Source organism: Berghia stephanieae, chromosome 1, assembly GCF_034508935.2.
Source record: "Berghia stephanieae isolate SIO BIC M18660-M18661 chromosome 1, UCSD_Bste_1.3, whole genome shotgun sequence".
NCBI lineage: Eukaryota > Metazoa > Mollusca > Gastropoda > Nudibranchia > Aeolidiidae > Berghia > Berghia stephanieae.
In genome coordinates, this window is record NC_088360.1 from 101,717,117 (window position 1) to 101,732,036 (window position 14,920).

General features: G+C 33.7%; 1 protein-coding gene across 1 annotated transcript in view; it reads left to right on the forward strand.

Annotated features, from left to right (window-relative positions):
- Window positions 1-1,080: 1,080 nt before the first annotated feature.
- LOC144962574 (MAP/microtubule affinity-regulating kinase 3-like) overlaps window positions 1,081-14,920 on the forward strand; it is a 74,239-nt gene continuing 60,399 nt past the window's right edge. Inside the window, 9 exon segments of the mRNA XM_078895618.1 lie at window positions 1,081-1,545; window positions 8,272-8,430; window positions 8,850-8,903; window positions 9,424-9,472; window positions 10,124-10,189; window positions 10,559-10,629; window positions 11,878-11,934; window positions 13,076-13,211; window positions 14,343-14,443. Of these exon segments, the coding sequence (XP_078751744.1) occupies window positions 1,480-1,545; window positions 8,272-8,430; window positions 8,850-8,903; window positions 9,424-9,472; window positions 10,124-10,189; window positions 10,559-10,629; window positions 11,878-11,934; window positions 13,076-13,211; window positions 14,343-14,443 (759 nt within the window). The 5' untranslated portion in view covers window positions 1,081-1,479.

Sequence of the window (14,920 nt, forward strand, 5' to 3'; positions counted from 1 at the left end):
AGTTGCTAGATGATCGTTCTATCTATTTAGTATCTTATATTACTTCCAAGTTGTATATCCAAAATACAGGCTCCAGGCCACCCCCTCCCACACACACAAGTGAATTCACATTTTAAAAACATTGCTTTGGAACAGCCTAGGTATATATTATGTGGGGTGCAGCGTGACTCAGTGGTATGGTCTTCACTTCATACCCGAAAGGTACCGAGTTCGATCGCCCGCCGCTGCGCTGTGTGGCCTTGAGCAAGTCACATCGCCCTCGCTCAATTTGCGGCTCTGCACTGCGGCTGACGCTTGGGTTATACCATTCTTCCCTTGGAATAGACCCTAGAGATAAATTTACCCTATGGGATTGATAAAGGGAATTTTATTTAATATATTTAAAGACCCACTCATCTACTGTAGGTGTAGAAGAAGACGCCTTCGACTATGTCTTATGCGACAAACATATAAATTTATTATTCTGTCCTCGCCTGACCTAACAATAAATAAATAAATAAATAAATAAATAAATAAATAAATAAATATTGCCATTGTGATAAGTGCAGGTCTTCGGTCAATAATCTAAATTAAATTGGCACTTGACAACTTGACTGACAAACTGTTTAAAAATCTTTCAAAGCAATAAAACCCATTATGTTATGTTGTTATGATCTGATATCAAGGAATTTCGTTTAATTCTATGTCTGATATACATCTAGGGTACCAAAGTTATAAAAGGAAAAAACAAAACACAAAGAGGTATTTATTGTAAGTATACTATTTAATAGAACGAAAGTAACATTGACATACTTTTGGCTCACGAGTGAATTTTATGCGATAAGATAACTGAATATACTCAATAGGAGAGTTATATAACAAGGATGCATCTACTGGGGCAGCTTATCAAATGTTAACACATCCGTGTTGTTGACATAATATTGAGTGCGTTAAAGTTAAATTCTACACATTATGAATTTATTGTCTGCTGACTTTCGACACATTCGATTGCATCTCAGCTGTTTTACAAAGAATGATGTCATTAATTTATCAGAAGAACCAATCAAACGATCTCGTCGGCTGTGACCTCCATGCGCAAACACCCTCGTTTTGGCGTGGAAGAAATCGGCCATTTTGTTGGAAGATTACTGAGAGCTCGACGATCAGTTGACAATGTTTGTGTTTTGTGGTGTTTGTTTCTCTTTGTATTTGGATCGGAGTGATACCTTTTAAAAGTTGTTTTCGGGTAGGATGGGTTTCATGGGTTCAATGATGGAAATAAATAGTTGACTATACAATCTAGTTGATTCAAAGGGAATCCTTTGCCTTAGATACCTGTTTCCGGGCTAATGCCGAGTACTGTGGATATACAAGAAACAACTGTCAAAACCTGTGTAAAGACGATCCTTTATCGTCTGATCTGAATGCATTCTGTTTAAGGAAATAATTCATATTCTAAGGTATCAAAGCAAGACACTAGGAAAGCTCATGCATTAGAAAATGTCGACAGCACAAAGAGCAGCACCACTGCACACCGTGCATGAATCAGTTCCATCGGACCGACAGGTAAGAGAAGAGAATAAACAAGCAGTGTAGTGTAGACTACACGGGCTTGCAGTTTAGTGCAATGTATCAGTTGCATTTATACTATGTCGGAAAACCAAAAGGCGAGATTGTTTGACAAGGAAACAGCCAATATATCATTTTTAGTTATCCAAGGAAACTGAAATGCTACCCTATTTAATTTTAAGAAAGAGGGGCAGACATTTTAACCGTACCTCAATATTATCCTCTTACTTTCCCTGCTGATTCCGAATTCTGTTTCTCTCCACCATACTACACCCACTTCCATTCCACCGTCTTTCATAGAAAAAGTCACAATGATTGTATTTTATCAGACTGAAGGCCTTTGATCTGTATACTCTTTTTATACATTTCGAATGTTGAACTTTAATTTTAGGCCTTTAAGGAACCCTATCTCATTGAAGTTGAAATTTGAGACTTCAACTTCAGTAGTAGTGATATGGCCATGGACGTAAAAATACGCAGGTCAAGAGTCAAGATACTGAAACGAGATGCTTTGTTTTCAGCAATAACCCATTAGATACTACATTTTCTGGGGCTAAGTTGACTAATTTCAGCTCCTATAATATGACAGCGTTATGTTATTTCTTATACTTATTAGCCACTCCCACGCCTCGTTCTGAAAAAAGTCCGCGAAATTAAAGGGGAGGCAAGAGAAAATCAGCTGATCGTTAAAATAGTAACAGAAAAGTGGAGGTGCTCGGCAATGAATGCAAGAAAGACATTTAAAACGCCGTAAAAATGTTTTAAAAATCACTTAATGTTATAATTACCATCCATAACAACCTGTCAAATTCACATATGTAAGATGTCAAGCCAAAATTAATAATAAAATAATAAAGAACACGATTGACCGGTGGTCCGTTGACTACACATGCATACGAGTACCAGAAATATTTTGTAAACAATGTAACACAATATAATGTGTAAGTTTCAAAGCAAATGCAACCACAAATAACATCAAAGAACAATGTGGGACTACTGTTTTAATTTCATAAAACCAAACGTATATTTTCTGCCCCCGATATTGAACGTGTAGTTAGTATGTATCGTACAAACAACATTCGTTTAGACAGGTAGTCGGGATTCTAGCGCCAGTTTTATTTGGGCAACCATGATTGGGATTTCACTCAATGCACTTATTATTATTAATTATTATTATTATTATTATTATTATTATTATTATCATATAATAATAATAATAATAATAATAATAATAATAATAATAATAATAATAATAACAATAATAATAATAATAATAATAATAATAATAATAATAATAATAATAAGCAGTTGAAAGGATATAGTCTTTGGTGTATAAGTGCATATGTACAATATTTCTTATAATAAATGCTTCAAAACAAAACAAAACTAAAAAAAATAAATAAAGAATAAATGAATAAAAATATCTATTTGGGCATTTACTTACATTAATAGTCTTGAAAATCACAATCACAATCCATGAAAATTAAATATCCCAAAATCCGAAGAAGACATGAATTTAATCCAAAATCCAACACAGGAATGTATTTTAATAGGAGACAGATATCCTATTAAAACCATAGCATTACTTGCAAACAACAATACCCCACTCTGTGTTTAACGGGCTTGTGGCCGTCACATTGTAAATTGTGGCCGCATTAGGGTAATCGGTGTCCTAAAGACTGACATACTGACATACAATCAATGAGAACTATAAAGAATCCATTCTAGAATTCAACTACAAACTGAAAAGCATGATAAATATCACTCTCTCAAATAATTTCCTTTGCTCAGGTTCACTCACACTCTCCTTTATTGCAAAACATTGATAAGTGAGATAAAGTTTGTATTTCAATTATAAACTTAATCACATAACCTAAATGATGGAGAATAAAAACAGCTAATTATAAAAATAATTCACAGATCAAATTATCTATTTGAACTCCGCATATTTAGCTTAATTACTCATTGACCATATATTTTTTAAATGGCATTGTTTCATTTAAACAAGACCATGACGCTTATGCCTGGACCGGGTATTCACAAATTCTGCTTTTGTGTTCCCCTTTTCGAATCGAATAAATCTCTATCTTATCCGTTTATTTGCAAATTTTCTGCATTTTATAAATAAGACCATAACGCTTATGTCTGGACCGGTTGTTCGCAAATTCTGCCTTTGTGTTCCACTGTTCGATTAGAATTAATCTCTATTTTTTCCGTTTATTTGCAAAGTTTCTGCACTTTATAAATAAGACCATAGCGCTTATGTCTGGACCGGGCATTCGCAAATTCTGCTTTTGTGTTCCACTTTTCGAATCGAATTAATATCTAGTCTATCCGTTTATTTGCAAAGTTTCTGCATTTTATTAATAAGACCATAACGCTTATGTCTGGACCGGGCATTCGCAAATTCTGCTTTTGTGTTCCACTTTTCGAATCGAATTAATCTCTATTTTATCCGTTTATTTGCAAAGTTTCTAGATTTTATAAATAAGACCATAACGCTTATGTCTGGACCGGTTGTTCGCAGATTCTGCCTTTGTGTTCCACTGTTCGATTAGAATTAATCTGTTTTTTCCGTTTATTTGCAAAGTTTCTGCACTTTATAAATAAGACCATAGCGCTTATGTCTGGACCGGGCATTCGCAAATTCTGCTTTTGTGTTCCACTTTTCGAATCGAATTAATCTCTATTTTATCCGTCTATTTGCAAAGATTCTGTACTTTATAAATAGGACTATGACGCTTATGTCTGGACTGGGTATTCGCAAATTTTCCTTTTGTGTTCCACTTTTCGAATCGAAATAACATCTAGTCTATCCGTTTATTTGCAAAGTTTCTGCACTTTATAAATAAGACCATAACGCTTATGTCTGGACCGGGCATTCGCAGATTCTGCTTTTGTGTTCCACTTTTCGAATCGAATGAATCTCTATCTTATCCGTTTATTTGCAAAGTTTCTGCACTTTATAAATAAGACCATAGCGCTTATGTCTGGACCGGGCATTCGCAAATTCTGCTTTTGTGTTCCACTTTTCGAATCGAATTAATCTCTATTTTATCCGTCTATTTGCAAAGATTCTGTACTTTATAAATAGGACTATGACGCTTATGTCTGGACTGGGTATTCGCAAATTTTCCTTTTGTGTTCCACTTTTCGAATCGAAATAACATCTAGTCTATCCGTTTATTTGCAAAGTTTCTGCACTTTATAAATAAGACCATAACGCTTATGTCTGGACCGGGCATTCGCAGATTCTGCTTTTGTGTTCCACTTTTCGAATCGAATGAATCTCTATCTTATCCGTTTATTTGCAAAGTTTCTGCACTTTATAAATAAGACCATAGCGCTTATGTCTGGACCGGGCATTCGCAAATTCTGCTTTTGTGTTCCACTTTTCGAATCGAATTAATCTCTATTTTATCCGTCTATTTGCAAAGATTCTGTACTTTATAAATAGGACTATGACGCTTATGTCTGGACTGGGTATTCGCAAATTTTCCTTTTGTGTTCCACTTTTCGAATCGAAATAACATCTAGTCTATCCGTTTATTTGCAAAGTTTCTGCACTTTATAAATAAGACCATAACGCTTATGTCTGGACCGGGCATTCGCAGATTCTGCTTTTGTGTTCCACTTTTCGAATCGAATGAATCTCTATCTTATCCGTTTATTTGCAAAGTTTCTGCACTTTATAAATAAGACCATAGCGCTTATGTCTGGACCGGGCATTCGCAAATTCTGCTTTTGTGTTCCACTTTTCGAATCGAATGAATCTCTATCTTATCCGTTTATTTGCAAAGTTTCTGCACTTTATAAATAAGACCATAGCGCTTATGTCTGGACCGGGCATTCGCAAATTCTGCTTTTGTGTTCCACTTTTCGAATCGAATGAATCTCTATCTTATCCGTTTATTTGCAAAGTTTCTGCATTTTATAAATAAGACCATAACGCTTATGTCTGGACCGGGCATTCGCAAATTCTGCTTTTGTGTTCCACTTTTCGAATCGAATGAATCTCTATCTTATCCGTTTATTTGCAAAGTTTCTGCACTTTATAAATAAGACCATAACGCTTATGTCTGGACCGGGCATTCGCAAATTCTGCTTTTGTGTTCCACTTTTCGAATCGAATGAATCTCTATCTTGTCCGTTTATTTTCAAAGTTTCTAGATTTTATAAATAAGACCATAACACTTATGTCTGGACCGGGCATTCGCAAATTCTGCTTTGTGTTCCACTTTTCGAATCGAATTAATCTCTATTTTATCCGTTTATTTGCAAAGATTCTGCACTTTATAAATAAGACCATGACGCTTATGTCTGGACCGGGTATTCGCAAATTCTCCTTTTGTGTTTCACTTTTCGAATCGAATTAATATCTAGTCTATCGGTTTATTTGCAAAGTTTCTGCATTTTATAAATAATAATAATTGTTCAAAATTTTACCTTACACCCGATATTACAAGTACAAGTGAGCCAGGTGAAGAAGATTGTCAAACAGTGTGACAGATGAAATAGGAAGAGAGAGAGAGAGGGGAGAGAGAGAGAGAGAGAGAGAGAGGAGAGAGAGAGAGAGAGAGAGAGAGAGAGAGAGAGAAGAGAGAGAGAGAGAGGAGAGAGAGAGAGAGAGAGAGGAGGCAAGAGAGAGAGAGAGAGGGTAAGAGAGAGAGAGAGATATTCGTTTTTTGTTCAAAATCTCTCTCTCTCTCTCTCTCATTGCACAAGGTTGTGCTATTTACTACTATTTATCAAGAACAGCCAAGCTGGCAACCCAGTCTCTGTATAAACTAAGCAAGATGGCAACAGGGACCTCGCTCCTTATCCAATGCCGAAGCTTTAGTTTGAGTCAAACGGTTTTGTTAAAAAAACCCACCCAAAATAAGTTCGTGTCGTAAGTGATGGAAGTTGAAGTCGGCTTATTATAAAATCGTTTTTATGGTCTGTTTGGATTACCCTTTTTAAATAGAAAAAGTGAATATATCATAAACTTGAAGAATAGGCAAGCTAAATGAAATTTAAATTGACTGATTAAATGAGTACGCGAGGCTGAGTTGCGAACGACTACTGTGTTCCGACATTCCGATCCCAGTGTCATTCATGTTCACCGTACCGTGTTACTGTCTACACACTACACTGCATTGTTAGTGACTGGTCATGTCTTTTTTGTTTGTGTGTTTTACGCAAGCTTAATAAAAATTAAATTGACTGATTAAATGAATACGTGAGGCAGAGTTGCGAACGACTCATGGGTTCCGACATTCCGATCCCAGTGTCAGTCATGTTCACCGTACTGTGTTACTGTCTACACACTACACGGCATTGTTAGTGACTGGTCATGCCTGTTTTGTTTGTATGTTTCTTTTAATATGGGTCAATTTACAAAGAATAATAATAGAAATGTTCAAAACAAAAACTAGATTCACTATTACGTGCCTGTAATGAAGTGCTTTCCACAAACCGTGAGCGAGAATGATGGTGGAGGTAATGGCAACCATGTGGGTTTGTTATTGTTTCCTACCTCCGTCAACCCGCGCATCCGGTTGCGCACCCACGCTGATTCTGACCTATACTTACACTTATTATGTAATTTGTAATATTCCGGATTCTGAAGGGTCTGAAAACGACTGCTTTGCAATTTTGAATTAAAGTAAAAGTAAATTCTTACATCTGTTTTATATTGGTTGCACTGCTGACTGAGAATGTGTTATGATGAAATGAATCTCTTTTGTACTACAAACTATATCCTGTTCCATTGCCATTAATGAAAGTATTTTGCCAACCTCCATGCCAAGTCTTTAAAAAAAAAATGCAAAGAAACAAAGATCTGGACAGTCTGTAGATTACTGTACTTTTGTCATTCTGTCAGTGTCAGTAAACTCATTAAATCTATAACTAAATTTTATAAACGAATCACGGTGCCATGGCCATACAAGGACAAGACCAACATATTTTATTGCTGTATATACAACTGAAGAGATTGTGTAGTATATCATCTTGTGAATTATTATAATGATACAATCTCCATGTAGTTTACTTTGCATTTATTGAAATTGATTTTAATTTTATACTTTTTGCTATTAACTTATATTCAATACTCAAAATTTACAACAGCAGAAAAGGTTGATTTTTGTTGTTATCGTAACACTCTTAGTTAGCTCTTGATGAGTGAGCATTGCAATCAGAAAATGTAAGATAATAAAATGTTTTGACAGTTGTAGTGAAATCTTTTGATACGATGACCAATTGTTCTTATTTTTTAATGACTTTTTTCCAATAAAGGAATTTAAAAACAAATATATTTCTACCATTTTACATTTCAATCACACATATCAGGAATCAGGAAATTAAAAATCTTTGTTAGAACTCCCAATGTGATGTGTTATTGATCAATAAACTCAATAGTGTTGGGTTGATGTGCTTAGGTTTTATTATAAAATTATAGTTTGGTATATAATTCGTTTATTTTGTTTCCTGTAATTGTGTTATGCCATAAGGGTATGGCTTTTAGAAATTGTACAATAGTTCGTGTATTTATACTTTCACTTTGTGGGAAAAATGGAGGCAGTCTCATATTATCATGTATCTTTTGGTGGTGCTAATTTTTATTTTCTTTCTTGAAATTCTGATTTGGTAATGAAGGGAATGGTTGCACAATTGTTCTTTAGTTGCCAATAAAGAGTTTATATGTGTTCAACTTTTCTCATGCATGCCTTCATCTTACAGATAGCAGATGAAAATGCTACCACCACTACTAGAATACAGTCATCTCGCTCAAGGACTAGTGATGAGCCCCATATAGGAAAATATCGTCTCATCAAGACAATTGGTAAAGGAAACTTTGCAAAAGTAAAGTTGGCCAAACATGTACCCACAGGAAGAGAGGTTGGTACAATCTAAACAGTTTATAAAAATAATTTTATCCATCATAACCAGAGAAATTTGCTATCCTTTGCATTAATTAAAAAATAATTGTTTAAGATACGGAGTATTTGTATCATGGATCAGATTGATCATTCACTTAAAAAAAAAGGAAGGTTTAAGTTTAAAGTTGTCTTATAATTACTCTCTAGTTATACATTGTGATATTATCTTCATGGTGGAATATTTTAAGGACGATTATTGAATTTTGATGTAACATTTTTCTCTAAAAGTTTTTGAAGTGTTTTAAGAATATTATAAATATTATTATTATAATTAGAGATTGCCTTTGTCTGTTTTTTTTTGTTTGTGTTTTGTTTTTTTAAATTATTTTGTAATAATAGTAGTGATTATTTTATTAATTTTCTATTATTTATTTCCAGGTGGCCATCAAAATTATTGATAAAACTCAGCTGAATCAGTCCAGTTTGTACAAGGTACTTATCACTGCTATTAATAATTATTTATAACAATTTACATCTACCAATCGTTGAATTTGAAGCTTCTTTTTCAGTGTTGACCTGACTTTTTTTTTGTGAGCATAGCTGTCATCTTTGAGCATGCTTATCCGGGATTTTTCTCTCTCTTGTAAATCATCTCTATTGGTAAGTGTATGGACAAGAAATCCATGCAAAAGTCTCTTTGATCTTACGCTGGGTCTACATTACTCATTGCTTTGGGTAATTTCAGACTTTGGCAGGTTGCTTCTGGAATGTACTTCTGGTCTTTCCCCAATCTGTTTCTAATTTGTTGTACTTTTTTTTTTTTTTTTGGGGGGGGGGGGGGGGGGGGGGGGTTGTGACTTAAGATTAATGTAACATCCTTTTTGTTTTTAGGCACTGATATCTAATCACTTAATCTAAATGTACATAAGAAGAATGCCAGGTTCATTATGTCAATGTCAATATGTCTGAATTGCTTTGTGCCAATTTTAAAACTCTGTTATTATAATTTCAGTTATTTCGAGAAGTGAGAATTATGAAGATGTTGGACCATCCAAATATTGGTAAGAGTTCTTTGTTGTTATATTGTAATATGGTACAGAGCTGCCAACTTGTGTTTAACCATTAACTGCTATCTATCCCAGTAGCAGGGTGATAAGTTGAAAAAAAAATACCTCGAATCATAAAAAAATGAAATTTCAGTTATTTATAATAAAATATAAGAAAAAAAAAATTCCCTTTATTCATCCCATAGGGGAAATTTGTCTCTGGGGTCTATTCCAAGGGAAGACTGGAATAACCCAGGCTTCAGCCGCAAATTTAGCTAGGGCGATGGTCTTTCCTTAAGACCAAACAGCGCAGCAGGTATTCAAACTCGATACCTTACGTGGTGAAAGCAAAGAACGTGTCGCTGAGCCACGCTGCCCCTATACAACTATAAACCTGCTACCATTGTAAAGAGGAATAATTGTTCCTTGATCTGATATCAATAGAAAAAATGAATTTGCTCACATTTTCATGTTCATGTATAGATTTTCAAAATTCAAAAAGTGTTTTCCATGATTATCAAAATACTTTATGAATTCAATGAGAGATAACCATTTTAAATATTAATTAATTTTCCTTGTGGTAGCTAACTGTATAATGTTAAGTAAATTTATATTTTAAAAAAAAATTAAAAATTATGAAATGAAATGTTTTATTTTTGCTTTCAGTAAAATTGTTTGAAGTGATAGAGACAGAAAAGACATTATATCTAGTTATGGAGTATGCAAGTGGAGGTAAGTGCTGTTATTGCACTGATTATGAAATATTGATAAATGGTGTTAAATGAAATTATTGGCCTTGATAGTTTATTTGTAGAGCACTCACCTCACAAACAAAGATAAATTTGTCGACATCAGAAAAAGAAGGCATCTTGAAACTAAAACCTATTTGAAATGGTCAATTTTGTCTCATTTTATACCATGCCATTGTCAAAACCAATAAAAATCTAATTTTATTTCTTTCTAGCTACAATAATTTGATTTCTCATTCAAGTTTTAGTTAGTTGATTATTCATTTAATTAGAATAATTTATTTGGTACAAGGGTGATTGCCATGCAGAGTTTTCACCAGTGGATTGATTAAATGACAATTTATTTGCGCAGGTGAAGTGTTCGATTATTTGGTTGCACATGGTCGCATGAAAGAGAAAGAAGCTAGATCAAAATTTAGACAGGTATGTACTAACATAATTATTAATCACTGATTACACACTCGACGTTTATGTGTTTTTGTATTTTTTTTTGTTTTTTTTCTTTTACCATATTACCAAAAGATTGTCTACTGATCTTAATTTGATCTAGATTAGGTGGATAGGCTGTGTCGACCAGTGTATACACAGATATTGACCTTCTATCCCCCCAACCCGTTTTCCAATTGTTACCTGTCATTGTCTTGGAATGAGATTACTTAGTTTTGTCCTGATACTTGCCGGAATTCCTTGGCTGGGAGGGAAACAGTCGAATGTATAGTTATAGTTTTGGGAGATGATAATTTTTTCCTTGTAAATCATCTCTCTGTTATGCATTGTATTATGTTAAGTTTACATATTATATTATATGATTGGTAAACATTTGAGTGTATTCCTCTTAGTTGGGACCTGTGCTTGTGTCTAGATGAGACTTTTAGGTGATCTCAAACTACGTACTTTGACGGTGTGCTCTTGGAATCTACATCTGTTCCCTATTTGAACCAGTTCCCCTTTGTCTTACCTTTTCTTTTGTGCTTTAATTGTAATTCTAGAACTTTTTACTTTCCCATTTTCTTCCTTTTTGCTGGTGCTGATATGACCTTAATGTGTTGCAAGTGCCGTAAAACCCTTAAAAACAAAAAACAAAACAAACAGATATTGACCTTAAAATTAAAAGTTTGTACTTATTCGTAATAGAAAAATATTGAAATTGATTAAAATGGAATGATGATTATTTATATTTATTATATAAATATAAATAATAATCGTTCCTTTTGATAAATTTCAATATTTTTCTATTACATATATGTACAAACTTTATATAATTTTAAGGTCAATATCTGTGTATACACAGATGATTAAGATGATTAATGATTAAGAGACATGGATCCTCTATTTTGTGATGGTTTCCCCACCCCCAAAATGAGTGTTCTGATCCGGAAATGGTGACAAATAAATTTAAAAAATCTGATCCCAAGGCTACCTGTAAGGATAATGGAGACATCTGGATTGTGGAAAGACCTGACTGTATATGTCTGGTTATGCCATAGATATGGGAGAAAAAAAAAATCATGCATTTTTTGTTGGTGTAGATTTTATCTTCTTCTACATTGGATTTTTGTTGAAAAAACTTATAAAGATCTGTTCTTCTCTTGCATGTAGCAGTCCTTTGATATTTGTAACTTGTGTGATTAACAGTATAATTTAGTTATATTATTTTCTTCTCATTTTCAGATTGTATCTTCAGTACAGTACTGTCATCAAAAACATATTGTTCATAGAGATTTAAAGGTTTGTAGTGTACTAAAATATCACTTCTTTAAGTGTTTCCGTTATGGCACAGTTGCCTATTTGAAATAAACAATTACGTGCCTATCATTTTATGTGTATGGCTTCTTACTCAATATACACAAATATTGACCTTAAAACAGTGCGGCTATGTGGTCTTGTGGTATGGCACTCACTTTCGGATCGGAAGGTCCTGGGTTCGAGCCTCGCGCTCGGCGCATAGTTGAGACCTTGGAAAAGGCTCTTTACGCACATTTGCTCACCGTACTCAGGTGTAAAATTGAGTACCTGGCCGTTAACAGCGTTTTCTTTGTCCGAAAAATTGTAATATCGCCTAACAGGCGGCATGTCCTGTCCTACATGTTAAATGTTGCTGTTGACCAGGGACCCCTTGTAAAGTGCTTTGAGCACATTTAGTGGATATTGCGCTATATAAAGCTTAATTTTTAAAATTATATAGAATTTGTACTTATACATAATAGAAAAATATTGAAATTATTAAAAAGGAATAAATTGATAAACTATAAATGAACTAATAAATACATAAGTAAATATATTCTCATATAGATGAGTAATAAATGAATCAATATTGAAAGAAGAATCATATAAATGATATGATTGATTATCTTGAGTGCTTAGAATTAATATCACTGGTACACTCACACAGGGGGTGGGGGGGGGGGGGTATATACTACCAAAGCATTCTTTTTATATTATTTATTACTGCTTGAAAGCAAATAAAAGAGAGAAAAAGTTCTCTTATATTGATTTATTTTGTAACCTTTTAAGGCCATAGCATCAAAATGTGACCAAACCGGCTTATTTTGAAGCAAAGCAATTACTAGACCTCTCCAAGGGAACAGATCTATATGACAATGATGGTTGTGTATCCCTTTTTCCTCAACACTATGATCTGTCTTTATAATTTATTTCACACTATATTGCTGTGGGAGTGAACAAGGAGGGAAACAGTAAATGATTATCGTATGGCTACTTAAAAGAAATGGTTTTTAAAATAGGATGTTAATATGTGGCCTTTTTATCAGATAAGATATACATTTCTTGTATTTTCAGTTTCACTACATTACACGTTTATTGTCATTGTATATAGTGTTTTTTATTTTTTAATGAATTTATTCAACAGGCTGAAAATTTGCTCCTAGACAGTGATATGAATATAAAAATAGCTGATTATGGATTCAGCAATGAATTTGTACCGGGCAATAAATTAGACACATTTTGTGGAAGTCCACCTTACGCAGCACCTGAGCTCTTTCAGGGTAAGGGAATTTATAGGCATTTCATTTCATCATCATTATCATAGTAATATTGTTATTGTCGTTTTTATTATTATTGTTGTTATTATTATTATTATCATTATTATTATTTATATTTTTATTTCTGTTGTTGTTAATATTACCATAACCAATGAAATATATTTCTCATTACCATTATATAGTGAACATGGTCATTTATCAAAATGTGACTAAGGGAAGATTTATATATTAACCATCAGAGTGGATAAATAGGCAATGAAATCTCAAAAAAAAATGATGCCTTTTAGAATGGAAAAATGATTTAAGCACTCGTCACAATTATTTGTAAGTTGGTAGTTCCTACTGTTTAGAGGTTTATAGCTCTTATGGAAAATCATGGATATGTGTGGATCAAATGGGTATAAGTATAAAACGTGTCATAGTTTTATGCTCATTAGTAGTTTGCCGTGTCTAAGATACATTGGTTTGCAGAAAATTTACTGCTTTTGTGAAGAAATAATGCCCATATTTTCTGTCATCTGCATTTTTTGCGGCCGCAAATGTCAGGGTAATCAGCAAATTTTGGCAAATTTCCCAAAATTGGCAAATCGTGGCAAATTTTGGGAAAATTGGCAAATCGCGTGGCAAATTTTGGGGAAAAAAAAAGAAGCGAAAACAAAATAAAGAAAAAAAAAGTGCGAAACTTGAGAAATGTTGCAGCTTTGCCTGGGCCCAAACCAAGGGAAGCTACTCTCTATGGATAATGATCCTTTAAAATCTTTGTAACAACGCAATTTACAGTCATTTCATTAAATTAATAAATGTAGCCTCCTTAAATGTAATAGATGTCTGATATATTTTTTTTTTCTGTATCGCATGTTAATTTTTTACTGAAACACTTAGTTCTCCTTGGCAAATTTTGGTCTTTTTGGTAAATTTCTTGGCAAATTTTAGGGTTTTTTTTGAGCAAATGTTGGCAAATTTTAGGTCCCAATTTGGCAAAAAATGCAGATGACATATTTTTCATCCTTGGTTTTGCAAAACATAATAAACTGTTACAGTGTGGAATAGTGGAAATAGTACAAATAGGGCAATCAAAATAAGAATGATGCAAATTAACTTTGAATGAAGTTATGCATTTACTTTATTTTACAGGAAAAAAATATGACGGGCCTGAGGTTGATGTTTGGAGTCTTGGGGTGATATTATATACACTTGTCAGTGGGTCTTTACCATTTGACGGACAGAATCTAAAGGTTAGCAAAATCTTATGATTCCATCTTCAAAATACATAAAATTCATTGTTTAATTGTCCCACGTATATGATGTATAAATGATTTTTTCCTTGTCAAATAGTGCAGTTATGAAAAGGCCCTGCTTGTACCCGTTGTGGGTCAACTAAATATAATACTCGTTTGATACGATGATCTCTCTGTGCCCTTTCTGTTCGCTTTCCCTTGAAGATCTTTTCTTATGAATTTTTTGTTTACAGTGCACTCTGGATACGTCGACGTTGCCTAAGTCGATTTTTTTTCTTGGTCCCTCCCCCTTCTTCCTATATAACATTAGTAAAAAAAAAAAAAAACTCCACATAAGTCGATGTCGCTTAAGTCGATGTTCTCATCACTCATGACTACAATAAAATCACAAATAAACAAGTATTTCCATTGGTTAAAAAAGCTACCAGTAAGAATTTTAAGTGGTTAAGAATATCCGCGAATGATTGGCGCACA